This window comes from Electrona antarctica, assembly GCF_951216825.1.
Source record: "Electrona antarctica genome assembly, chromosome: 9".
Taxonomy (NCBI): Eukaryota; Metazoa; Chordata; class Actinopteri; order Myctophiformes; family Myctophidae; genus Electrona; species Electrona antarctica.
In genome coordinates, this window is record NC_136790.1 from 23589630 (window position 1) to 23617521 (window position 27892).

Consider the following 27892-nt stretch of genomic DNA (forward strand, 5'->3'; position numbering starts at 1 on the left):
GCTTTCTGTTCATTGGTGTCATCACTCGTGCTTTATGGGAAAAAATGATCCCGCTCCAACAGTCTTGTTCTTTAGAACATGTTTTAACCCCATCCACCCTGTCACCCCTCCACCCTGTATTTGACCCCCCCAACCCCCATCCTTGATGGTGGTGCACCCCCTCTCCCCCCCTCCCCTTCACCGCCCACCCAACCTCCAATGTGTTTGCAGTAACCACAAATACAAAAAAAGCCTAAAGTGTTTTCGGCAGTCACTGGGTCTAGGCAGCAAAGCAGCATCAGGCTCACAGATTGCGTGGAGGATTTATTACCTTGCACAAATTAGGAGCAGGGCACTCAAGTATCAGTGGTGCCAGACTTTCTGCCTGAAAGGAACAGAGCTGAGAGCACTGGGGACTGTGAACAGGTAGGTTCGTCCTCCATTCCTATATATAATGGGAGTGAGAAAAGAGGGGGGTGGGAGCAAACAATCTAAGTGTGTCAAAATTGTCTGTCAACAATGGATTTGGACAGAAGGAGGGTGAATGCAGCGTAATCAACGTACTGTTAACTGTACTATATGTGGGGAACAAAGAACCTTTTTTGCATGGTGGGGAACATAGGTACGCTCCCGCAGCAGGTGCATGAGTAGCCTAGTAAACCAGTAAATCAAGTCTATAACTGTAATAGATATGTAATCATTGTACTAGTACATAAACCCATTTATTGTGTTTTTCTCGTACATGTTTATTACATGTTTTTCTTTTCCCCTCTATTAAGGAGGTTGCTTTGAATAGCCTACATGTACAGTAAACGATAACAATTCTTGTTTAATAGTCTTTGTTTACTGTAGCTACAGTAGGTTTAGTTACAGAAAACAGTACATTCTTAATGTTTTAGTAATAATGTGTGTGCCATAGAGCAGTGGCTCTCAAAGTGGGGTCCAGTGACCTCAGGTTTCCTTGAGGGGATTCCAAAATGGACCTAAATGGGTTCTTCAAATTAAAAGGTAGAACCACTGCCTTAGAAGACCTGCTGATTTGGATACGGCACATTAAATTAGTTTAGTTAGGCATGCAAGGTTCTCAGTTTAAATTTCACTGTGTGAAGTCTGTGAGGCTGGATCACAGCCTTGAGGTCATAGCTGTGGGGTTGTAGGGCGATGGCTAACTTTAGATGTAGGTGTCAAATCAATATGTGGCCCAAGATTTAGAGTATTCCCTAAAAGGAATGGCTGTATTTAAAAAAAGAAATTGCTAGTATTTGGATTTCTCTCTCTACCCATCATACGGTCCCAACTGTATGAATGTCTGTCTGTTGACTAAAGTAAACAATGTAGGCTATAAACTAGACACATTTAGAGATGCAGCCATTTTAGTCGTGCTATTTGTACTTATACTGTGGCATACTGAAAGTCAACAATGCAGTCCCACTGAGGCACTGTCGCATCACAGAATACTGCTGTTCATTGCACCATGTCTCGCCTCAGTCGCCTGTTTGGCAGATGTTTTGAATGGACGTATCTGTAAGTGTTGAGCCTAGAAGATACAAGGTGAAGGAGTTCAAACAGTACGTAGCATCAAACATGCACATTAATAGAAAACTGGCAGGCTGCCCAGTGTGTTGTAGGTAAGTGTTTGGTTTCCCTCACATACTTCGTATGACATAATACACCAACTTTCTCAGCTTTCTTAATTGAAATGAATGGAGAAATCCACCAAGAAGTTATAACAGTGCTATTAGCACTCATTTGTTGCTAAGTAAGTGCTAAGGCCTTGTCACCGGAACCAGTTTTGTGTGAGTTATACACAGCAGAAGATACATTCTGTCTTTACACTCTGCTGGAGTCAGCGACGTGCAGAGATTTGCAGTAAGGGACATTTGAGAACCCGCCAGATGCCATTTCAAGAGATCATGGTCAGTGGTGCAGTCATCTGTGCTGCCGGAGGGCTGAATTGCTCAAATGTCTAGCACTTGTAAGGCATTAAACAAAATGTGTTTGTTCGCTGCTCTGCATCTCGGGCATCATTCCCACAATCTTCAAAGGACCACAGGCATCTGCGTTACTCTTATTTCATCATTTGAAAGAACAATGGTCTCACATCTAACTTGCTGATGCCCGGAATCACAAAAATTAACCACGACACTGTATTCAGAACTCACAGTAGTCACAAGGGTAAATAAATGTATAGCAATTAAAACCCTTTCCTATAATGCTTGTCATCATACAAATAAAAGTTAAAAAAATGTAGATTTCCTCTGAATCATTGTCATGCAGTATAATCGTGTGAACGGATCATAGTTCAGTGACATTAATATAGACAGTAGCTCAGAAGAGGAATTTGAGAATGCATAATAATACCAGAAGAGACTGCAAAAAGCCTAAACCTTCTAAAAAAGGAATTACTTTGACAAAAAAAAAACTAAAATAAATATTCAACACCGCTTCCTGTCGATTTTCACTCAAACACTTTTCAAGACAGTCTGCCTTTTGTGTTGGAGAGTAATAATCACTTGCTAGTGGTGTCAGCCAGCCCCCGTTCTGACACCATGTAATCATGTTATGAAGAATGGCTCTTATTATTCACTGCGACACAAATGTTTCCCTTTATGCACTCTGCAGCATTTTCTTGTGAAATCTCTGGGATAATGACGAGTGCACATAATGTGGATATATTATTCGTTAAATTGTCCACACAGGCCCACAGCTAGGTATTAATTAAAATGGATGGGATTCCTCTGAGCTCCTCAACTAACCTCTGAAGTGTAAAGGTAATGCGCTAATAACTAGTCTTTTCAGCAGAACTATTCAGTGGGAGGGAAGTACTGTGAGAAAACTGAAAGGCCCCCTTGCCCAGACATCTCTTGTTGCAGACTGATTTGCTTTTGCCATATGTGTTATGTGGGTTCACTTTCAAGGTCTTACACTGAGCCAAGACCATTAGTGCCACAGCCCAGTTCCTTTGGGGACATGGGCATAAGCATGTGTACAGCTAAAATAAAAATTACAGCTAAAATTAAAACAACCCAATTTGAAAATGCGTCTGTGTGTATGATCACGTCACCTCCCAGAGGATGTGAAAACAGATTTTTAGGAGAAAAAAACACATGCATAACTAACAATGCTGTGTATATTACATAATGTCTGTGTCCAATTTGCAAGGAAGCTTCCTATCACCTGGTACTTAAGTAGGAACATTCCTTATTAGGTACCTTACTGATTGATTGATTGATTGATTGAATGACTGATACATTTGTCTTACCTACCATAAGCCATCCAAAACTTTACATTGAGACAACCTACAAAATGTGACTAATGTACAATTTGTCACCACTTGTGCCTCAAGCCTCTCACACACCTGGCTGGCACCAAGCAAATCTCAGGTGAGATAACAATAGATGATGATTTAGGAGTCCTGAACATGATCAGCTTGCTAAAGACAAATTCAGCAAAACCAAAAGGTATTATTATTGTTTTTTTGTTTTGTTTTTTACCGAATGGGTTTCCAGATTGTCTTGAACCTATAGGATGTATATGCTTCCTAATGTAAGACAGCAATACACACAGTTATTTCCTAAAACAAAACGACAAATAGCTACCTACAGTAGGAAGCATCCTTGCAAACTAAATAGAGCCATTGTATTTCACCTGAACAAAACAGTGTAAGCATATTCAATTTAGGATTTAGAACTTCCAAAATTAGTTGTGACACATGTATGCTCTCTTAAAAGTGCAACACTGATCCTATGTGCTGTTTTCTCCAAATAAAATAAATTCTATCATTTTGGAAGTCTTTCAATCATGTCTTTCTTTTACGATAGTAGTCCCCAAACTGTGCGCTGACATCCTAAACAGCCCATTTGAATCCAAGCAAAACATCCTCACACTCTTGAGTGCAACAATCGTTTTTAGATGTTAAAATTAAAAGTTAGGGTTAACATTTTAAGTGATGGCAGACTAAATGCATAATGAATTAGTAATGTCAGTAAAACATTGTTTAGAGATGAGCATGAGTGATCATTTCCATGCAACTATATCTATGCATGCAAACAGTGTGGTGATGTGGTGACGCGATTTAAAGTCACTTCTAGATTTAAATGCAATTCAGTGTGAGAGGACCTCAGTGGAAATAAGTCTTCGGACTTTACTGTGAATTCCTTGAATCGCTGATTATCATGTTTTATTATGATTGCTTTTCTAAATAAATCAAATCAAATCAAAATCAAGATGCTAAACATTTGATTGTGTCAACATATCATACATTTGCATTATTTAAATGAAGAAAAATCACACTGTAAGCACTGCAGTGCTAGTCACAGAAGTAGTAATTCACAGTACTTACCTTTTCAAGCCTACTTTGTATTCTGAAAATGTAGTGATAAAATCATTGCTTTTCATAACCACACCCACTTAAAAACAATCCAATGAGAGGTTAAAGACCCTGAACTTGAGTTGCATTAGGTCAAGAACAATAAATAGCAATGGTATGAACGTCTATGAAGTGATGAATGTGACCTCTCATATAAAGAGGCTAACACTTAAAATAGTTAAAAAGTCTCATGTTGTGGGGTGACCCGATAGCTGGATCGTTAAAGCACATACCACATTCCACACAGAATTCCTTCTAAAGCTTGACCCCAGATCGATTCCCAGCTGGCCGGACCATTGTCGGCTGTGGGTCTTTTCTGTTCTCCACATGTCCTGTCTCTCTCTTCACTGTGTCAGTCTGAATAAAGAATGAAAACGCAAAAATGGGGAAAAAGTGTAATTTCAGGTTACTCAATTAGTGTGATTAACTATCTAAGCCATATTTTATATTTAGTTGTAAAATTGTGTCACACAAAAATAGCAATCTTTTGTTTTGCAATTTTCATCACTTTTTTTCCCCTAAATTGATTATTTTTGAATCAATCAAACTGATTGTCCAATTAACAGTTTCACCCCAACAGTAGATGACAATCGTTTCAATTATTAAGCATTTATTAACCTATATAAAATTGCACTTTGTACACTAGTATTATTAGGCCAAATTACTGTGCAAATATGTTTGTTTAGTTTTTTAACACATTTTATTATGTACTTACATAGTATAACTATGTAGTTCCAGTAGTTTCCCATGGGAAACTATACCTACAATCATAACACAGCAGCATTTTCAGAAAAAATGGTTGTTTACTTTGTCTTGACAATGTTGCCCTTAAGGTGTTGTCCTTGTTTCCATTTTGGTCGTATAAAAGCAGACAATCTTTCAATCTGACATAATTCCATTAAACCCCCCCTAAGATTAACTTTGTCAGCCTCCCACTGGAATCAAGACAAGGCATGGCTATAGGGAATGTGTAGGAGTGGTGAAATCATCCAGACAGTTTGCACTGTTATAATGTTTCCCTTTTAAATCTTTTCTAGGTTATTTGTTGTTGTTTGTCTTGAGCAGTGTTGGGCAGTAACTGTTACTAGTAATGTGTTACTGTAATATTATTACTTTTCCCAGTAATGAGTAAAGTTAGGTAATTACTGTAAAATTAGCACATTATTACATATTACTTTTTTGTTTTTTGTTTTGTTGGCTGTTGGCTTGAAAATATTTCATTTAATAGGTCGAGAGAGATTGCTGCTTTATTTTATAGCCTTTTAGGGTGATTTGTGACTCTTCTTCTTAATATTATTATTCAAAAAAATTGAATTCAGTTCTAAAAGAAGCTGACTAAACAGATTGTGTTGTTGTACATCCCTTTTTTGGCGGGTGTGGGGGGCGCAAAAGTAATATGTAATATAATATAATATGTAATATATTAGTCTTGATTCCAAGTAATAAGTAATGTAATATTATTACTTTTTCTAAGGAGTAATAAGTAACATATTACTCTCCTACCCAGACTCCGGGAAATAATATGTACAGCATGAACCTAATCAACCAAGTAGTTATTTTGACTATGATGTTGTAACACTATCATACAGATCAACTGAAAAGTAATAGCACTGCAATTTCCATTTGATACAACTTACACACATCTCTCAGCCAGATGGAAACATGATAATTACATTCCTAAAGTGGGCGTTCATCCAGTATTCGGGTTCAAAGCAGACGGATAAATGGCACCAGTTGCTGCCTCTTACTGACTGATTAGGGAAACTACACCGGAGAGAAACAGAGTGACATCAATGCTGTACTATCTGTAAAAATAAAAATATCACATGAGCATCTGGAATGTATAGTTGTCAGACTGCTTGCAATATAAGTGATTCACAGCCTGTAGGCTGTGAAGATATTGCAAGTGGTTTCCCAAATACAGTACTTGGCAAAACCCTAAGACTGTATTGATGATATAACACTAAGAAATACTGTGTGTGTGTGTGTGTGTGTGTGTGTGTGTGTGTGTGTGTGTGTGTGTGTGTGTGTGTGTGTGTGTGTGTGTGTGTGTGTGTGTGTGTGTGTGTGTGTGTGTGTGTGTGTGTGTGTGTGTGTGTGTGTGTGTGTGTGTGAAACATGCAGGCAGCCCACCCATTCTTGAGCCATGTACACTTTTAAGATTTTCAAGTGGGCCCTGAACAGGTAGACTCTCTTTTCTGATGATGTTATTCATACATGCATTATTCTAATATTCTTCTTTCACCTTTCTTGGCACACTACAGGGCTTTGTGAGTCAGCAGAGCTTGAGAGGATTCCAAGATGTGGAAAAAGGCAAAGATCTCCGACCAAACTGCCGCAGGGCAGGCGGGTAAGTGACGGATGGTGGATGTTCTCTCTGGCGCTGTCAGTCAAGGGTGGGGGGGACTCTGGCTGTCATCATGGACACACTTAGAGTGCACACACACACACACAACATACACAGAAGACATGGACACAAGAAGAAAGACAATGTGTAAATTGCATGTAAATTGATTGAATATGAAAAGTGTCTTTTCACAGTTTTGGTAGAGCACCAACCATGAACCACCTCTGCAAGCCACTTGAAGACGATCGTTTTGTGTGAAGTGAATGCCAATTTAAGCATTTTTCTTAAATATTCAAAGCTCTGTCCAGAAGATAATTTATGACCTCAAGAACTTTTTTCTTTTTGTTCTCCTCTCATCCCAGTTCAGTCTTTATGCCAATTTCCAATTTCCCCCACCGGTGTAGTCCACTACTAACCACTACAGCTGGGATTGTTATGCCTGATCTAGTTCTTCTACCAGCAGAACAGGCACACCTGTCAACCTGTAGGAGGCACTATAGTGCAGTGACGGATCCCTTCCCTGCCCGCCCGGCCAAGCCAGAGGCACATGCAGTGGATGATTCAAACCTGTGTTGTAACTGCTGTTGAAGAAGAGCAAGAACAAATTCAAACAACAAGAACGATAAAACATGACAAAGAGAAACTCATCCTGAATATCAATGAAGATTCTGTATGAAGATTTCTGGAAGTGACAAGTGAAAGGCCAACATTTTTTCCAGAACTCCCAGATCATTTATAATGACCTCAAGAAAAACCAAATGCAGGGGGAAAAAAGAGAAGATGTGGTTGGAGACACAAACCAGACTCTACAGTCACTGCAAAAAAGGATGGCAGCTTAACAAGTGAATATTTCATCCTATTACATTTTTCTCCCTAATTGAATTGTAATGCCAACCCCCTCCATGCGTATGAGTCGCTTGTCAGCTGCTAGAGTTGGTGATGTGGGAGGATTTAGACAATCACGTGCTGCTACTTTTCACCTGACAGAGGGACTAACGAAGGAAAACACTATACTTCCCAATTCTGCCCGCTGCTGAACAGTTGGCCTCTGCCCTGACCAACCTGGAGTCGCTACTGCAGTGATGAAAGGCCAATAATGTGTTTGTATCACACAGCTATGCTGGGTGCAACGTGGATGAGTCGATTTATTCTAGTCCAATTAGCTTGCTGCATTGTCAATTTAGTTATACATTTTCCACTTGTTTCATATAACCCTCCTATCCTATCCCAGGCTTGCTGGGGAATGTCAAGTGAAAATTGGTTAGAGAAGTGGGCTGATCGAGCCACTCACTGACAGTATTGGCAAGAGCCATTAGTGACACTCGCATCACTAGTGTAGTGTGCACTAGTGGTGCTCACTCGCATCACTAGTGTAGTGTGCACTAGTGGTGCTCACTCGCATCACTAGTGTAGTGTGCACTAGTGGTGCTCACTCGCATCACTAGTGTAGTGTGCACTAGTGGTGCTCACTCGCATCAATAGTGTGCACATGAAAATACTTGGTGACTCCAGCAGGAAACAAAAGCTGTTTGTGGTGTGAGATTGTTGTGTAGTGCTGTGCACATACCTTAGGCAACGTTTTAATATATTTCTCTGCCATTTTTGCAGACATGACACAAGTTGAAATTTCTTAAAAGCCCCTAAATTCGATTAGCAAAATGTTATTTATTTTAATATTATTGCAGTAAGATAATTTGACTATAATATCTTGAAGCCTGGAATGCTCATCACAAAAATCACCATGAAGAGAAGAGATGCAAGCCCCCGGCCAATGAATAAGTGGAGTGCGCTACCGTCAAAATTCGTACAGATGGATCTGTGGACAAGGACTAAAGGATCTTATACCATCAATCACTGTCTCATCGAGGTTGCACAAAATGCACATCTAACACAACATGTTTTGTCCATGACTAATTCCTGTTGTTTACTGTGACTGTGATTTGTCTGATGTCTTTCCAGCGTTTCAAGTCTACTGTGTATTATCCGTCAATGTGTAAAAATAGATTTGTGTGTACTGTACAGTCTGTACTGTATGTGTCTTTGTGTTCATAATCCTGTCAAAGTTCCTAAGCTACCATGGTGCTTTTGTCAGGATTAATATTTTCTTGTCCTGTTTCCTCATGTTGCGTGTTAAGTCGACGTGTCTGATGGAGCGTACCCCGAAGAAAGAGGTATGCGAAAAGAAAAACTAAAGAAACAAGAATCATTTTACATAATTAAAAAAAAAAAAAAGCATGCTTCTTTCGTGGCTGAGTTGCATGAATGATGGATATGCTTTCCATCATTTTTGAAAGTGGTCATCTGGAATAGATGACTACACTTTCAGCTTCACAACAGATGCATCTGTCTGTGACATTACAGTAGTGATCGCAGTAGAGAACACAGTGGTCGATTGCCACACAGTATACTCACCCCTGTAGTTAAATAGGAAAATGCCTCTGGATTGCAGTGTTCACATTCTTTGTGATTATTCACATATACACAGTTCAGTCTATTTGTCTAGGCTATGACTGATATGGCCACACCTGAAAAGCCATTTTTAAACTAAACTGACATGCTACAACTTGGTGTCATCTCTAAAAGATTGACTTAATCTTAATTTTGTCAGAGACAGATATGTTACAGTTTTTTGCAACACACACACACACACACACACACACACACACACACACACACACACACACACACACACACACACACACACACACACACACACACACACACACACACACACACACACACACACACACACACACACACACACACACTAGGGATGCCTCCTGCAAATTTAGGATTTTAATCAGACCCCTTAGTTGACTGAAATTCTCAGAGTTGTGCGCTCACTTCTTTCTTTTTTTTCTAGCTTAGGAGCTTTCTGGGACATCTTTTTTATGCTTTGGTGAAACGAGAGCTGCCGCCATCCTCTTGATATTCTAAGTTTAGCGTATAGGTCCTTTCAAGTTAGTTGCTTTGCTACATCATTTGCGTTGGAAAGCTTAGTTGGCACTCCTCTGTAACATCACACATACAGTATATGGGTATAGCCTCGCGTTGCGATACTAATATACCACCAGTTCACCAGTTCTTTCAATCAAAATCTGTCGGAGGATATGCTCTTGCCATAGCCATTCAAGCTGCAAACTGTTTTCAAGTGCAGTGGAGAAGAGGAGAAGAGACAGGATCACTGTGATGTGAGTGGGATTCTCTTGGAGAAGAGGAGAAGAGACAGGAGCACTGTGATGTGAGTGGGATTCTCTTGGAGAAGAGGAGAAGAGACAGGAGCACTGTGATGTGAGTGGGATTCTCTTGAGGCATTTTCCTGCCTGAAGTTTATTCTTTATCCACTGAGATCATCAACGACAAGATCCTAGAAGATATTATGTTCCTATGTTTGAATAAACAATATGGACTGTAGGCTGCCAGACATTGTACATTAGAAGTTGACTTTCAATTTATCTGTAACCTATTAATAATGTACAACTAAAATAAACTAAAACTACTTTTAGTTTTACAACTAAAACTAAAATACTTTGTATTTTTGTTACAATGTCGAGGAGCTGAAACCCCAAATCCTCTTATTCCTGTATTATGGGATATAACAATAAATAATCGTAAATTAATCTAGAATCTTCACTCAGACATCAATGCAGTAAATAACACCCCCACCCCCCCTTTTCAATTATCTTTAGTGGCTGAGTTTCAACTCAGTAGGTGGCCATGGTTCAACTCTGGGTGGCCAAATAGAGTGTCTGCGTCTGGCCAAGTTTCAACTCGGTGAGTGCCGGTGAGTCTCAGCTCTGGGTGGCCAAATATACTCTTGTTGAGCAGCCATGTTTCAACTCATCATGTAGCTGCATTTCATTTTGCTATGAATCTTCAATTTGCTATTAGTTTAATCTAGCTAGAGTTTCAACTTTGTAGCCAAGGGTTAAATCTCTAAGTAGTCCGGTTTTGGGTGAGTTTTTCAGTCCTGGTTAGCCCCTTGATGGTTCCAGCAATACTATGCTAAAATCTAACAGAAGTATAACATTTATATCCAATTATCCAGTTTTGACTCCTGGATATCCACTTCTAAAGATCAAATCCATCCTATACAACCGACTGGCTTGACATGCCACTAATAATGCAGCACTCTCTCCTAAAAATAACCCAAAGACCTTCTTGTCTATCAACTGTGATCAGATGTCCTTATCAGAAGCCCTGACAGCAGTAGCAGAAATATTATCATATTCTTGTCAAACTAATGTGAACATTATTGTCCCTTAGTTTCCCAATCCAGAAGTTGAGTACTGTCATAACAACTAGTTAGATGATTATTTGTAACAAATGTGTCTGAGCTGTACTGATATACAGTTATCAAATAACTACAGTACTGTATGATTATATCACTCTATCTTATACATCCTATAATGTTCTTTGCAATGTAGTAGCATATTTTACACAGTGGTGGAAAAGTACAAAAGTAAAATTACTCATTATGCAAAATGTCCCCAAATTCAATTGTATACAAATCTTTTAAATATCTTTTCAAATGTCTGAAATGTAGGGCTGAAGTGGTTAATGCATGTTTTGTAATAATAATCAAAATGTACAAAGTAACTAGTAACTAAAGTTTTCAAATAATTGTAAAAGTACAATATCTGCCTCTGAGATGCAGTGGAGTTGACATAAAAGTACTGAACTAAATACTCTAACTACTCTACCGATCGATCGATTTATCGATTTATCTTCAGATAATTGGTCCTCCGTCCTCACGAATGCTCATTATGAATTGTAAAAAGAAAATCTACTCGGTCTGAGTCTCATAGGAGGGCTGTGGATAGTTCATAAACCTGCCTAGTCCTACCAGTGACATCATCGTTAGGCAGGGTTTTCAAACAACATTTTTAAAATATATATATATTTTTTTTTTATGAAAGCGAGAACAATGGCTTCCATTATATCATGCTAACTTTCCAAGAGGAGAGAGCCTGAGAAAGACTTGGATTCCACATCGATGATGTCACTGGTAGGCAGGTTTCTGAACTGTTCAGACCTCCTCCTCTGAGACACAGACCAGGTAGACAAAATGGTACCATATTATGAGTACTAGTGAGGACCAATTATATGAAGATAGTTTGAAAATGGGTGAATGGTTTATAATATCCCAGTATGAGAACGTAAAATGATTATTTCCGGCTCATCAACAATGCAGCAACAAGAAAACACTGCAATCACTGACAGAAAGACTGGGACTGTACAGCAACACTAAGCACAGTTACTGTACCTCAGCACCACCTATCTTAGGTTAATCCATGTGCGCTTGTGCCATTCACCATATGCACATGGAGGCCATCTTGCTATTAATGAAATGCCACCCTGTTGCCTGTTGTTTGTTTAGAGCACTATTAACAAAAATCGAATGACGGCCAAGTCTATGGACTTGCAATGTTTGTTTAGGGCAGCAGTTAAACAAACATTGACAACATGAGATATCATGTGGCCGATATAATACATCTTGTGACTGATTCCTTTCTTCTTTTTTTTTTACAATATAACACACTGCATTCATGTCACGCAACGTATTTTCAGACACTTCACACAAGTGTGATGTTAACCCTATGAACAAATGTATGTGTGTGTGTGTGTGTGTGTGTGTGTGTGTGTGTGTGTTGGATGTTAAGATAATATAATGTGTATTATGCTGTATCGTGTAGTGTCTGTCTGTCTGTCTGTCTGTCTGTCTGTCTGTCTGTCTGTCTGTCTGTCTGTGCGTGCGTGCTGAAGGTAGCAGCTGATGGCAGCTGCTGAAACAGTCAATGGTTGTGGTGGTTGGGGTCTTTGATGTGTGTGTGTGTGTGTGTTGGATGTTAAGATAATAGAATGTGTATTATGCTGTATACGTGTAGTTCCAGTCTGTCTGTCTGTCTGTCTGTCTGTCTGTCTGTCTGTCTGTCTGTCTGTCTGTCTGTGCGTGTGTGCTGAAGGTAGCAGCTGATGGCAGCTGCTGAAACAGTCAATGGTTGTGGTGGTTGGGGTCTTTGATAATCCTGCTGTCTTCACTGATACAACTGTATACACCATACAGTATATCCTGGATGGAGGAAAGCTCACATCAACTGATGCTTTGCATGGGCTGTTCAGACCACCCTCTGCAGAGCGTTGTTGTTGAGAGCAGTACAGTTCCCACGCTAGGCTGTAATGCAACAGTTCAGTCCAATGCGGTACATTTTCAGTATCCTGAGGTGGAAGAGCTGTTGGTGTGCTCGTCCCAGGTGAGGACCTCTGTGATGTGAACGGCTGAACGCCAAGGAACTTGAAGCTACCAACTCTCTCCACAGAAGACCCGTGGTTGTAGATTGGGTCCGGCCTCCCTCCCTTATTCATGTAGTCCATTATCTGCTTCTTGGTCTTGTCGACGTTAAGCGATAAGTTGATTATTGCACTGTGTCAGGTTGTCGACCTCTCTCCTGTAGGCAAGTATCACCTGATCTTGTGATCAGGTGATATGCCTACCACTGATCAGGCCTATCATTGTTGGTAACCTCAATCATCAAGTTCAGACATGCTCATATTAACAATAAATTTAACTTTTGTACATGCTCCCTAAATGGAGAGTTGATTTAAAGGTGAACTGTCAGGTGTTGTTGTGGGGAGAATAGTGGAACTGCCTATAGGTAGGTGGGCTGTCAAAAGGCCTGGTCGTTGGTCTAAACTTTAAAGCTTATGCATTCGTATTGGTGAAAAATTTATTTGTGTCACGGGTAAATTAATATAGACAGAATAAATAGGTTGAGGCTGAAATGTTCATCTATAAAAGCTATTAGAGGCACTCTGTCCCTCAAGTTCTATGCCACCCTTATTAAGATGCAAATAGTTTCCACATGGTTTATAGATCCATGATGCTAACTGCACTGACAGCAGGATAGTGCATGTTCAATGACATCGCTTTCATGCTAATATTCTCTTATCCAAGATTAAAGCTAAGTCAGGGTACCAACAGATATAATCAAGTATGGAATGAGGAAGAATGAGGGAAAACATAAATAGATGATAGAAAGGTGATCTTTTTATAGTTTAAGACTGCTTTAAGCTAATACGAGTTTGTATGGTTGGCTGCATTGCTTGCAGTCTGAGCAAGTTGCTTGCTGATTTGCATAATGGTAAGAAAAGAAAAGAGCAGAGAAGGAAAAAAAAAAGAAAAAGAAATGGCCCATTCTTTTTTTTATTAGCTAATATATCTACAGTATGACTGTATACACTAGTTTGCCATTGGATGTATTATATACAAAGTATACTAAAACTAGAATTAAAGTTGGATTCTTCACTGATCTACAGACACTACTATTGTCTAATCTACAATGTCAGAGGTTGTAACTTGTCCTCTGTCATTATAGTACGTAGCTGCAGTGTAATACATGTGACAATGTTACCTCTCAAAATGTCTAAAGGGCCTTGCAAACGGGGAGAGAGGAACGCACACGACATGTTGACAGGTCTGCTACAGGTCTGCTCAAGAGGGGCGCGACAACGCAAGCGTAAAAAAAAAGCTAAACCGAATCCAGGTCTGGTGAGTCGCGGGCGTGTGCACGAAACGAGCACGCGCGCAACAAATTCACGGCACCGCGTTCACGTAAATACGCTTGCGCTGTCGCACCGCGACTTCTACGAGCAAAAACGCAGGTCTCATTGAAAATGAACTATAGGCGTGTTTTATCGCTCCCCGTTTGCAAGGCCCTTTATGTATAATCTTCAATGTTATTTATAGTCTTATAATTATAAATAACATTGTTGTGACAGTCTGCAATTTGTATGCTTATTAGTACAGTATGTCCTTCTCGTCCTGTATAGTTTTGTAAGATTTTCAACAGATGGTAAGGGGACCCACAGACACTGATTTGGGCCCAGACACATTTTGTGCTACACCCCTGTGGAACTGTTACACAGTTATTTGTTGTATAGCACAAAGTACTGCTTCATGTCTAAGTTTTGAAATATTTAACAGTGTGTAAAATCGAAGCCTTGTCCATGACAAAAGATGAAAAAGAAAACAAGCTACTGTAAGCTGTAAGCTGACCCCTCAGAGTTGGCTGGTTGACAAATTAGAGTAGATGTTGACCTGTGAGCATTCACATTTTTCATACTAGCTTCTTGCATTAATATCTGTTGCCAGTGGCACAAGAGCTCATTATGTTCTCCTACATTTTTTGACACGGACGGCTTTCATTTTAGAGACTACAATTTTGAAGCTTGGGTACAAAGCAGTAGCATTTTCGTGTATTACAAAAACTGACCGTGTGACTGTACCCCTTTTGTAGATGATTTTATACGTTAACAGTAATAGCTTTTAATTAACAATTTATTTTTGACTGATTGCTATCTGTAATATACATTTTCGACATTTCTAATTATTGGGCATGTTTTATTTATTTGATCAGGCATCAGGAAGAAATCCAAAGTGCCCGGTGTGATGATCACACAGTTTATTGAGGAAATTCCAGAAGGAAAGACCACTCCAGACTTCACCCGCAAACCCATCGGGTTGACCATTCAAGAGGGTAAGTCTCCAAATTAAAGGCCCAGAAGAAAATACTTGATTATTCCCTCACACACAGAGGCGACTACGAGTTCCATGCAATAACAATAACTGCAGTATCATACAGATCTGCTTTGAGCATTATAATACATACTGTTTGTTTCTGCTAGGTAAGGAGCAGTGATGTTTATCTAGGAGCGGTTTTGTACAGTGCACTTGCTGCATGAGGATATTACGAAGACAGAAATATAAGCCATATATCATGTTTGTCGAAAGCAAGCATATTTTTCATAGGTAACTTGGTAAAGAAAGAGACTTAACTACATGTGACAGCAGTGACGAGGCATGTGATGAGAGGCGGAGCTGGTGAAATGCCTTGCTGAAGATATGTTTAAAACTTCTACACTCCCTACAGACGGGAAATGTAGAATGACACAATTTACGATGTTGATGACCTTCTTTTTCTCACCCATGAACGTGCTTAGCCCTTATTTGACCTGAGGAAAAAATAACTTTCTTAACTGGGAAGTAATGTTAGCATGTGACACTTTACTGGAGCCAGTCTGTCCCATGGGTACAAAATGTAATACAAAGCAGCATATCTTGTACATACATTATCATACACACATTATAAAAAATAAAATACTAAATAATTTTCTTTATTTAGACTACCAAAATATTTCAGATGGACTGCATGTATGCCTACTGTGTGTCATCATTACTGAAAATGTGGTAATGGAAGATTAGTTTGTCACTAATTTAATGCTTTTATCTCAGGTAAACATGCTATTTTTAAATCCAAAATAGTGGGTGATCCAACACCCACTGTTACCTGGGCCAGAGCAAATGAAGAAATAGTCTTTCACCCTGACTTATGCGTAGCAAAGTATTCTGAGGAAACTCAAGAATATACACTTGAGGTAAGTCTTAAAGTGTGGAAATGATGATTTTGTAATCATACTAAGCTTTAAACTGTTTCTATTGGCATTACATTTGTCATTGTATTTGTTTAAAGTTCCCAAGCGTTGCCCTTGAGGATGCAGATACCTACAAATGTTTTGCAGCAAATGAATATGGACGGGCCGTTTGCACAGTCCAGTTGAATATTATTCAGGGTAGGAAATAAAATCCTGTTTTAATCATTTATTATCTTGACATTCTGAGATTAGTCTTGTATACATTATAGAACCTTAATCTTTCTTTACAGTTGGATTCCATAAGCAGAGGGAACTGAAGGGACAAGAAGGTAACATTGTTTTTATTATATTTGCTAGTCAAAAAAATACATACGTACATACATACGTACATACATACATACTGTACGTACGTACATACATACATACATACATACATACATACATACATACATACATACATACATACATAATGTAAATGTTATGGCAGAGGACCTAAATGAATTGGCCTTGACTAGAGTATTGGTATGACTAACTGTGTGGTCTGCTGTCAATGCTGTGTTATTAAATCAAGAAGCTATAAGGGCAGGGTATTCACTTCCTCTAACTGCTTTCCTTCTTTCTTTTTCTCTTTCTTTCAATTCCCTAGAGCCCATAGAGTACAAAAGCCTTTTGAAAAAGCGGTAAGGGAATCATAATTTGTTAACGGAACTTGCTTAAGTCAAGTCTAATAGTTTTTAAGTGCTTATATTGAGGAGAGTCTGGACAGCACTGTGAAGCAGTCGTTCCCAAAGTGGAGTCCGGGGACCCCCAGGGGTCCTTGAGGGAGTTCCAGGGGGTCCCATGCAGCTAAATGATAGTTTGGAACTAAATGAACCCTTATGGGTCTGTAACTCTGAGAGTGTACAAATGGAACCAAATGGACCGTACACGTACACTCTGAGAGTTAAATTAACATTGATTTTACAATATAAATTGGGGGTCCCAGAGATAGAAATGTCAAACTGGGGGTCCTTGAAATTAAACGGGTTGAGAATCACTGCTAGAGCCGTAAAAAATCTTGGCATATCTTTTCAAATGGGGGTCTGAACTCTGCAGGCTAATTAGTGTCAATTTGGGGGTCATTGACCTGAAAAACTTTGGGAACCACAGCTGTGAAGCATATACACTGTACAGTAGTCTGTATTCTAAAACATGTATGCTACTGCAGTAATGATGACGGCACACGTGAAACACAGCCAATGGAGAGTGCTGAAAAGGTTTGGGAGATCCTGCTTAGCGCTGAGAAGAAGGACTATGAAAAAATCTGTGGGGAGTATGGTCTCACAGACTTCCGTGGCATGCTGAAGAGACTTACGGAAATGAAAAGGGAGAGAGAGGAGGAGGTAGCACAGGTATGTACCTATTCACATCCATGGTTGTTTGGCAAGGAGTTCCATCGTTAGTGTTTGTAGTACTGTGTGCGTGTGGGGGTCTGCACGTAATTCCGACGGAGCATTAGTCCGACATGCGGGACATGCGCTGCTCCCGTGCTTGCGGTTATGGTTAGGTTAGGGGTTTTCCTGCATCAATCTCCTTACCCCACCCCATCTCTTCTTCCCTTTCTTTGTTTTTCTTTGAAAAAAATGACACAATGGGAACTACGCACAAAAACGAAATTCGTGCACTCACTTTTTTACCTGTAAAACTGTGATTGACAATAAAGCTGATTCTGTGTGTGTGTGTGTGTGTGTGTGTGTGTGTGTGTGTGTGTGTGTGTGTGTGTGTGTGTCTTTTTTTCTACATGCTCCTACTCTTAGTTTATTTCACACATCAGTACACTGAAACCTATCGACGTCAAGGATGACGACAGTGCAACAATTGAGCTGGACATGGATCTTAAGGACCCCAATAGCAGAATTTTTCTCTATAAGGTAAGGTTCCAGTGTGTGTGTGTGTGTGTGTGTGTGTGTGTGTGTGTGTGTGTGTGCGTGTGTGTGTGCGTGTGTGTGTGTGTGTGTGTGTGTGTGTGTGTGTGTGTGTGTGTGTGTGTGTGAAAGAAATAATTGATCTTTAGTCATTATATGGCGTTAGCTTAGTTTATGTTCACCAATTGGATCTTTTACTTTTACAAATGGTGAACATAAACATAAAGCTAGCCCCATATAATGACAAAAAATGACTAAAGACTCAAGAGTAGGCTAAAGATCAATTATTTTTCAACTGTAACTTGCTATATTTTAGTTTGTGTTTTTTTTATTCATGTTGGTAATGTTTGCAATCATTCCAGATTTGGCTTTAAATGTCATTGTAAATTCTGCAGGACGGTGTCATGGTTCCACTTAGTTCCTTGGACGATGACGATGCCAGCAAGCACGGCTTGAAAAAAGTTGGGAATAAGTATGTGTTCAGCATCAAAAAGCTCAGTGCAGAGGACGCAGGACTCTACTCTATTGATGTTGAGGGTGTCAATGTGTTCTCCACAGAATTTAAAGGTGGGTTACTGAATATCTTTCATCAGTGCTTAACAGTTACTTATGTTGATCACTACTTCAAGTGGGCTGGATACAATAATCAATATTATAACGATATCAGATAATGAGAATAGATGCATTTGATGCATGGGAAATTTGGCCTTGACCAGTTCAGGTAAAATGTCATAAATGTTCAGCGGTAAAATGTCATAAATGTAACTGGAAAGTGTGAAGGAGACTCTGCACCGAAGCAGGCTAATATTGGACAATCTAATGATGTTTATGTTCTTTTTCATTCTTTTTCATTAACTCAAAGATACCACATTATCTAGGAAAGAATGTTACATATTGACATCGCTGTAATCATCTTTAAGTAAGAAGACAGAATAGTCAAGTAGTACTGCTAGACATAATCCACATGTTTTCCTAGGTAATTAAACCAAAAACAAGGCTCTCTTTTCGCCCGGGGGAAAAACCCATCCCACACCACTCAAAATAAAATCAATGTTCATTACAATGTTCATTACTCCTGCATGTAATGTTTTCTCCTTGCTCCCCCTGCCCCTCTTCTTTCAAATGTTCTCTTTATGAAAACAACAAAACCGATCGCACAAAAACAAATCTGTAAACATGTGACAAAGTTGATTATAATAGCTAGTTTGGGATTAACTATATAATTCAATACTTTTTCTCTCTACCTGTCTCCCCTTCCCCATCTATCTTTTTACCTCACAGTACCACAGGTTGATTTTGCTGTCAAAATACAGGAAGTGCACGCAGAAGAAAGGGAAGATGCTAACTTCCAATGCGTTTTATCTGCACCTATGAATGAGATCAAATGGTCATTCAAGAACGCAACATTGTCAAACGATGAAAAATATGAAATCACTACATCTGAAGACAAGCTCATCCACAAGCTGCTGGTAAAGGATTGTATGCCTTTGGATGCTGGCATCTATGCAGCTATTGCTGGAATCAAATCCAGCAGCGCCTGGCTTGTAGTAGAAGGTAAGATACATTGAAGGTGTTGTGATCGAGTTGCTGCTACTCCAAGCCAATTTTTGTGTTCATAATTATTCTTAACCACATTTTATACTTGATCTACAAGCTTCCAACGCTTGAAGATCGGTTATTTTTTACATGTAAATTTAGTTTTCTTCTCTTTTCTTTTCTTTTTTACCTTTTTATATGAAGGGATCAGTCCTAAAAAAATAGTCTTGCTTATATTGACCAAAGAGCTTTGAAACGACACAAATTGTGACAAATTGATGAGAAATGGGACTTAAAGGTTTTGACATATTTTCACACTACTAAATCTTTGGAAAAATAATATGGCTTTTTATTTATACATTTATACTTTACCTTTTGATGTACATTGTAAAAAAAAATCCAGTCTGATGTCTAATCAGTGTCTAAACGTATGGGGGAAAAGATAATTCATACACTTTCTAATGCCATTTTCTGCAGCTGACAAAGACCCTGCCAACAAGGGGAAGAAGAAAGCTCGCAAAACTACAATGGCTGGCGCCTGTAATGAGGCAGATTTGGAGAAAATAGCAAAGGAACAGAACGAGAAATACCAAAAAGAAATGGAGGAAAAGCGAGCGGCTGCCCTAATAGCTCAAGCCGAGAAAGAAGCTGCAGATGCAGTCGCCCGTGCAGAGGCAGAAGTTGCCTCAAAGGCAGCTGCTGCAGCCAGAGCCACAAACATGGCTGACGCTAAGTCAAAGAAGGAAGTTGATGCTGCAGCTGCAAAGAAAGCTAAAAGTGCTGCTGCTGCAGCTGATGCAGCTGATGCTGCAGCTGCAAAGAAAGCTAAAAGCGATGCTGCTGCTGCTGCTAAAGCTGCCAAGGGTGCAGGTAAAGGTGCTGGTGGAGCTGGAGAAGGTGCAGGTAAAGGTGCTGGTGGAGCTGGAGAAGGTGCAGGTAAAGGTGCTGGTGGAGCTGGAGAAGGTGCAGGCGGGGCTGGTGGAGAAGGTGGAGCCAAAGGAGCCAGAGAAGCCAAAGGAGCCAAAGGAGAGGCTGGTGCGGGCGGAGCAAAAGGCACAGGCGCAGCAGGCGGAGCAGGTGGAGCTGGAGGAGGAGTTGGTGCGGGTGGAGCCGGGGGAGGAGAAGGCGGTGCGGGTGGAGCCGGGGGAGGAGAAGGTGGTGCGGGCGGAGCGGGAGGCGAAGGAGCAGGTGGAGCTGGAGGTGCCGCAGGAGAAGGTGGTGCAGGCGGTGCAGGCGGTGCCGGAGGGGGAGGTGGTGCAGGCGGAGCTGGAGGGGGAGGTGGTGCAGGCGGAGCTGGAGAGGGAGGTGGAGACGTGGAGGAATATGAAGAGCTAACGGACGATGAAGCTGAAAAGGCAGTGGCTGAGGGAGAAGGAAAGGAGAAGAAAGAGGGAGAGGGAGATGCAGCCCCAGCGGCAACAGGTAAGATATAAATTCATCCTGGTGTGGAAACGTGAACTTATAGATGTGTATTAGGGTGTAGTAGTATTACCTTTGTCAAGAAAGTTATATTTTCTCGTTTTTGCAAAATGTATTAATTTACAGTTGATTAATATTGTTTAATGTATTTGGTATTAATATTACACTACCAACAGGGGAGGGTGGTGAAGGTGCTGAACCAGCAGAGAAAAAGAAAATACGTCGTAAAAAGGTCAAACCAGTGGTTGAAGAACCTGTTGTTGGTAAGAGATGTAAAAAGCTTGCATGCTGTGTAGAAGCTATGCTGAGCATACAAATGAAACACTGTTGGAGGACTAACATTATTAACATTATTTCTATAGTATAGTTAGGTAAATTTCACTGAGTGAATAATAACTTTAAAAGCCTATTTGAAACTACCTGTCCATCCTCTAACTCATTTGTCTTTATACATCCCCAGACCCAGGAGTTCATTTCAATGCTATACTTTCTGACTGCAAAGCCAATATTGGAGAAACAGCAGAGCTTGAGTGTAAACTTAGCCGTGAAGATTGTGAGGGAGTCTGGTCCAAGAATGGAGAAGAAGTAAGACTTTGTGTAAAAATGTCTTCATTGTACAATTCATTTTGCAACGGCCTAAATTTAAAGGCATTTTTACTTTTTTCATGCAATTAATGCATATTGTTGTTTTTACATTTCCACTTTTAGAGATGTTATGTAATTCATTATTTGATGACAATGTCTGTTGCACATTGTTTTTCTTTTATCCAATCTGGTGGTATTTCACATATTGTTTGTAGCATTTGTACTGTTCACTTTCACAAGCTTATTAATATTTACATATGGTTTCAATGGTGGTATCAATTCATGTCATGACATATGGGATTATTGACAAAGTTGAATTGATTGATTTATGTAAATGCTTGTATGTATTTCTTTTCCCAGATTCAGTCCTCTGAGGACATAATCATTTCGAAAGAAGGATGCTTCCAAAGACTGAATATCCAAAATATTACAGAGGAACATGCCGGGACATATCGCTTTGAGGTTGATGGCCGGAAGTCTGAGGCTGCTATTGTTGTTGAAGGTATCAACATGATAGATAGATAGGTAGATAGGTGGGTCGATAGATAGATGGGTCGATGGATGGATGGATGGATGGATGGATGGATGGATGGATGGATGGATGGATAGATGGATAGATAGTTCGATATTCATTGATGATTACTCTGTAATATTGATTATTATATTTTAGATTTTATTTGTATTGACTTTTATTTAATCAGGGAAGACTGTGGAGAGCATGCTCTCTTTTCCAAGGACGCCCCTAGTACAATATGATGATCACAACGTATTATATCAATGTATCCATCCATCCTTGTGTTCCAGATCCACCTAAATTTGATGCCGAGGATCTGGAGGAATTCAAAAAGCCTGTATTGGTGAAAAAGGGTCAAAGGGCAACTTTCAAAATGTCTTATGGTGGACGGGAACCTATAAAGGTTCAGTGGTACATAGACGGAGAAGAGCTCGCTGAAGAATCAAAGATCACCATTGAGAACACAGATGGCTGCAGCCGCCTGATGCTCAACAAACTACAACGCAAGGACAGTGGAGAAGTGAAGTTTAAACTCAAGAATGAGTTTGGCACCGTGGAGGTCTTCAGCGAGCTTATTGTACTTGGTAGGTATAGTCAAGACTTGCAAGGCTATTAGAAATATCTTTGATATACACAGTAAACACGCGTTGTTGTTTTCTTTTTTGTTTTTTTTACAAAAGTTCGAACATATATTTTTATGCGAAGTGGTTTAACCATTATATTTCATTGACCGGAGTCCCCCAGGGGTCTATATTAGACCCGCTCCTTTTCCCACTCTACACCAAATATTTGGTGTAGAGTGGGTAGAGATTGTGAGATTCTAGATCTGTTAATGTTTGCTCTAGAATAAGAACGAACATATTCATTATTTTAACTAACGTTAGATAATAAGTATGATTTAACTTCTTATTTTTTCTTTTTTTGGACAGATAAACCCACCCCACCAACGGGACCTTTGGAGATAGTTGAGGGCTCCTCCAATGCAGTCGAAATCAAGTGGAAGCCACCAAAGGATAGTGGTGGCTGCAAGATAGACAACTACGTTCTCGAGCGTAATCAGGTGGGCCGGAACACTTGGAAGAAAGTGGGCCCAATTGGTCCTGTGGCCAATTACAGGGACACTGACGTGGACCACGGCAGGAGGTATTGTTATCGCATCAAGGTTGAGACTGAAATGGGTGACAGTGAGTTGTTCGAAACTGAGGATGTTCAAGCTGGTACAAAAGGTAAATTGATCAATCTTCATTCAATAGTATTTAATTGTGCCAAGTGAACTATCCAAAGTTTAGCTTCTAGAATCTAGAATGAATGTACAACATCGATTCAAGATACAAAACGTTTTCCAACAAATTTAATTGATCACATTTAAGCTAACTATGGGTCCACATTGACAAATAACAATCTTGTGTTTGTGTTGACAGCATACCCTGGAGCTCCCACTTTGCCCAAAGTGGTTAGCGCGTTTAAGAACTGTATCAATCTTGCTTGGAATCCTCCCTCAAATACTGGAGGAACCAACATTCTGGGATACAATCTGGAGAAACGCAAGAAAGGCAGCAATCTGTGGGGATCAGTAAACCCATCGGGTGAAATGATCAAAGGTAATTACATTTTACATCCACATATCACGATACAATGATGAATCTAATACTGTATGCAACATGTTATTAGTTTTTTGGAATTCTTAATGTTTTTCTATTAAACTTTGTTATTATAATTTTCTCTACACAGAAAAAGAATGTGGTGTCAAAGATGTGAACGAGGGCATGGAGTATGAATTTCGTGTGGCGGCAATTAATGGCTCAGGAGCTGGTGAATTCAGCACCCCATCTGAGTTTGCATTTGCCAGGGACCCCAAAAGTAGGCCACATTTATTTTTTATCATAATTTATTTCATCATAATTATCGGTTATCTTTTAGTGTGGAAATATTGTCATGCATGCATAACATGCTCAAGCTGGTGTCATCATTCTATAGGCATGTCCATATTGTCAAAAACGGTCATATCACAAAGTATATTCTGTGGTTAACACTAAACATGATTTGTACATTACAGATCCTCCTGGTACTGTTATTGACCTAAAGGTGATAGACTCCACTTACACCACCTTGACCCTCTCTTGGACAAAACCCAAGGAGGAACCTAAAGTTCACGATGAAGCCAAGGGATACTTTGTGGAAATCAGGCCTGCGGAAGACCCAGAGTGGGAACGTAGTAATGTGAACGCGGTCATCATGACCACCTTGACAGTGAAAGGCTTGAAGTCTCTCAATATGTACTGGGTGAGAGTTGTTGCCGCAAATGAAGGAGGAGAGGGCCCTCCACAGGAGCTGGATAACTACATCCTAGCAATGCCTCCACCTGGTAAGAAAATCATCTCAAGCATGAATGATGTACATAAGAATGTAGCATACAGACACCACAAGATCAACACAAATAGAGCCAAAAACATTTCCTTTCCTTAAATTGTATAAATGTGTCTTCATGCAGTGAGGCCACGTTTCACAGAGACCAACATCAAAAGCTTCATGGTGGTGAAAGCAGGGAATTCTGCACGATTCATGATTAACTTTGAGGTAAAGAATCCTTGGAAACCAGACTGAAAACTAGGGCTGAAAATATTGATCATTCACTTCCTTCACATTCCTTTTTCTGTATATATTGTGTGTGTGTGTGTGTGTGTGTGTGTGTGTGTGTGTGTGTGTGTGTGTGTGTGTGTGTGTGTGTGTGTGTGTGTGTGTGTGTGTGTGTGTGTGTGTGTGTGTATAATTTGCACAAATAGTCGCTCTACAAGCTCACAATGCGTTGTATCATGAAACCTTGTGAGCCTGTAGATCTGTTATGTTTTTGATTTTTTTATCATTGATGAAATCAATGTGTTTGATTAATTGTTGTTAATAAAAAAAAAACTTGTTCTGCAGGCTTCCCCTTGGCCTGATGTAATTTGGCTGAAAGATGCACTGCCTGTATCCAAAAAGGTGACCATCAGCAATGCTGATGGTGCATCCCAGCTATTGATTCCTTCGGCAGAACGTACAGATAGCGGAATCTACACCATTATTATCAAGAACATTGTTGGCCAAGACACCAACAGCATTGAGATTAGGGTCACAGGTAAGCTGGGCAAATCGTCTGAGGAGGAACCAGGGTCAAATCTGAACTAACATTTTTGATCTATTCAGATTGGAACCAGTTCAAGTCTGAACAGCAAAAATCACATGGAAAGTGATTTTTGCAAATCAGAAATGCGATTGAAATCTGGTTTCTGTAGCTGTGTCTCAGTCTGGAAACGGATGCATGCCTGATTTATATACTTCATCGTACGACAGTGTCACTCACCGAAATAAGCTCACAATGTGTCACACCGCGGCACACTGTTGTCAACTTGTGGAACTGTTATTTTGGCGAGTGACACTGTCGTAAGACACGGTATAGAATAAGCATTAATCATGCCTATGTCATTACCACAGCAACCAATGCAGATAGGTAAGCAGAAATCTGCGTGCAGTCTGAACAAGGCCTATAACAAACCGTTGTCTTTATGAACTCTAGATGAGCCTAAGCCGCCTGGTCCTGTGGACATGGATGAGAATGTCCCCGGCACAGTGACAGTTTCATGGGCACCATCTCCGGATGAGAAGCGTGACGACAGGCTACACTACATGGTGACCAAGCGCGATTCAACCAAAAGAATATGGCACACAGTAGGAGACCGCATCTTCAACAACAAATTCACAGCCTGCAACATAATGCCAGGCCGAGACTACCAGTTCCGTGTCTATGCTAAGAATGACATGGGCAACTCTAAGCCGTCTGAATCAGGAAAGTGGTCCATCCCTAGCAAAAAAGGTATTTGAAAGATCTGTGTGATCTTTTCTTTATTTTCTAAAATAGCCAATCTAGAAACTCACAACACGTTGTGTCACGTACGGTTGTAAATTAGCCATTTTTTATATTGATAATATTAAATGTTTTAACATTTATTTCAGATGTTGCACTTATTTTCTTTATTATTATTTTTACAACATATCAGTCAAAACATAATGGAGTTGTTTGTCTAGGTCTAGGTCTAGGACTTGCCATACTTACAATGTATTCACAAATCACAATGTATATCTACCTTTTTCCAGAGAAATTCAAGTTGAATATCCCAGAGAGTAAGACCTGTAACCTGGAGCGTCCACCCAAGTTCTTAGTGGCATTGAAAACACATACTGCACCCCAAGGGTATGAATGCTACATGAGCTGCGCTATACGAGGGGATCCAACACCCCATGTCACATGGCTCCGCAACAACATCAGCCTGAATACCAACACCAACTACCTTATCTCCAACACCTGTGGAGTATGCTCCTTGCTCATACTGAGGGTTGGTCCTAAGGATATAGGAGAGTACACCGTTGTTGCAGAGAACACCCTGGGCAGGGTAGAATGCTCCACTAAGCTTGCAGTCCGAGGTATAACACATATATAATAGTTGAATGTGTGTTTGAATTTTAGAGCAGTGGTTCCAGTTTGGGTTCATATTTTTGGTGTTTAACAGCATAACGCAACGCTACATAATGCAATACAATGCAACTCAACACGGCATACTGTAAATTAGCAAAACATACAGTATCCTCTGTTGACGTTGTCTGTGTGTGATGCTGTCAGAACCTCACAAACCCATCTTTGGATCCCAGTCCTCTGGTTGAGAAACACTGGTCTAAAATACGTTCTTTTTGTGTATACACCTATGTCAATATACTTGAGAAACGAATCATGATAACCTAAAATTAACTATGGAATTTCCTTTTTCTCTCTTTTTTCCAGATTAAGCCAACATGACGAAGATGTCTGTGCTTGATTTAATGGCATAACAAGAAACCATTTTTTCTGTTACGTTTTATGGATGAATAACCGAGACTTCCCTGTGTCCCATCTAATGGTGATATGATTTAATATTCTGTGGGATCCATTTCGTTTTAAGGCTAAAGTAGTTTATTAGTTTGATGCATCAGCCTCTTTTCTTAAGAAGAGGAGCAATTATTCAAAGTAACAATCCCAGTCGTTAGGCATACAAATGCTGCCAGATGGAAAGCCATAAACAAACTTCTGTTTGGTGTTGTGAGTGCGATAGTGCATATCAATAAAAAGCAAGAGTGTTGCTAATTTGAATTATGCATTTGCATTGTGCAATGTTACGCACATTGTCCACAACTCTAAATTATATCCAGATAATTAACGTAAGAAACAACAAAAGGCAGCCATAATGTAATAATTTGCATGTTCTATTATTACACAATTACACATGCAAAAGACCTAACTGGCAAATGTGTGGCTGTGACTCATTAACTCCAAAAGTAATTAGTAATTGAAACAATGTGTTTTAGCAGCAATTTATGCGTATTCAGGGAATTGCAGGGTTTTGCTAATCTGCCTATTATTACAGAATTTGAAAGGTTTAAGGTTTATGTATATTATTATATTATTTTGCTTGTTTTCAATTTGATTTCCCAATTTTTAATTTGCAGCATTGCAAAACGAGTCTTCATTTTAAAGCTTAGAACTAATGAAATCAAAAATGTTTTTAATGTTTAATAATGATGTGTGCTTGGTGTAAATAAATATTTTAAGTTCAATCTAGGATGTGGAATTCCTGCTTCCCTAAATATGCAGTTTTAATACAAATGGCTACCTTGATTTGAATTGTTTTTCTTGTATTGAAACATAATACAGTACATTATTATTATAATTGTATTTATGTGTCTTGATTCATTAGAAGCCCAGCCTGTATGGGCTTATAATATGACACTTCTTGTTCTCT

The 27892-nt window shown here is 39.7% G+C and overlaps 1 protein-coding gene across 1 annotated transcript; it reads left to right on the forward strand.

Moving 5' to 3' along the window:
• The first annotated feature begins 233 nt into the window (after positions 1-233).
• On the forward strand, positions 234-27712 carry igfn1.1 (immunoglobulin like and fibronectin type III domain containing 1, tandem duplicate 1). The gene is made up of 27 exons (XM_079510610.1): positions 234-405; positions 6613-6698; positions 8831-8866; positions 15113-15232; positions 15988-16130; positions 16226-16325; positions 16418-16456; positions 16774-16807; positions 17335-17518; positions 17924-18037; positions 18427-18598; positions 19313-19585; positions 20045-20431; positions 20498-20989; positions 21163-21249; positions 21447-21571; positions 21932-22073; positions 22376-22669; positions 23015-23311; positions 23507-23686; positions 23817-23945; positions 24142-24450; positions 24577-24662; positions 25008-25200; positions 25639-25935; positions 26217-26543; positions 26899-27712. The coding sequence occupies exons 2-27, from the start codon at positions 6650-6652 to the stop codon at positions 26901-26903; spliced, it is 4614 nt and encodes a 1537-aa protein (XP_079366736.1). The 5' UTR covers positions 234-405; positions 6613-6649; the 3' UTR covers positions 26904-27712.
• Positions 27713-27892: the final 180 nt, after the last annotated feature.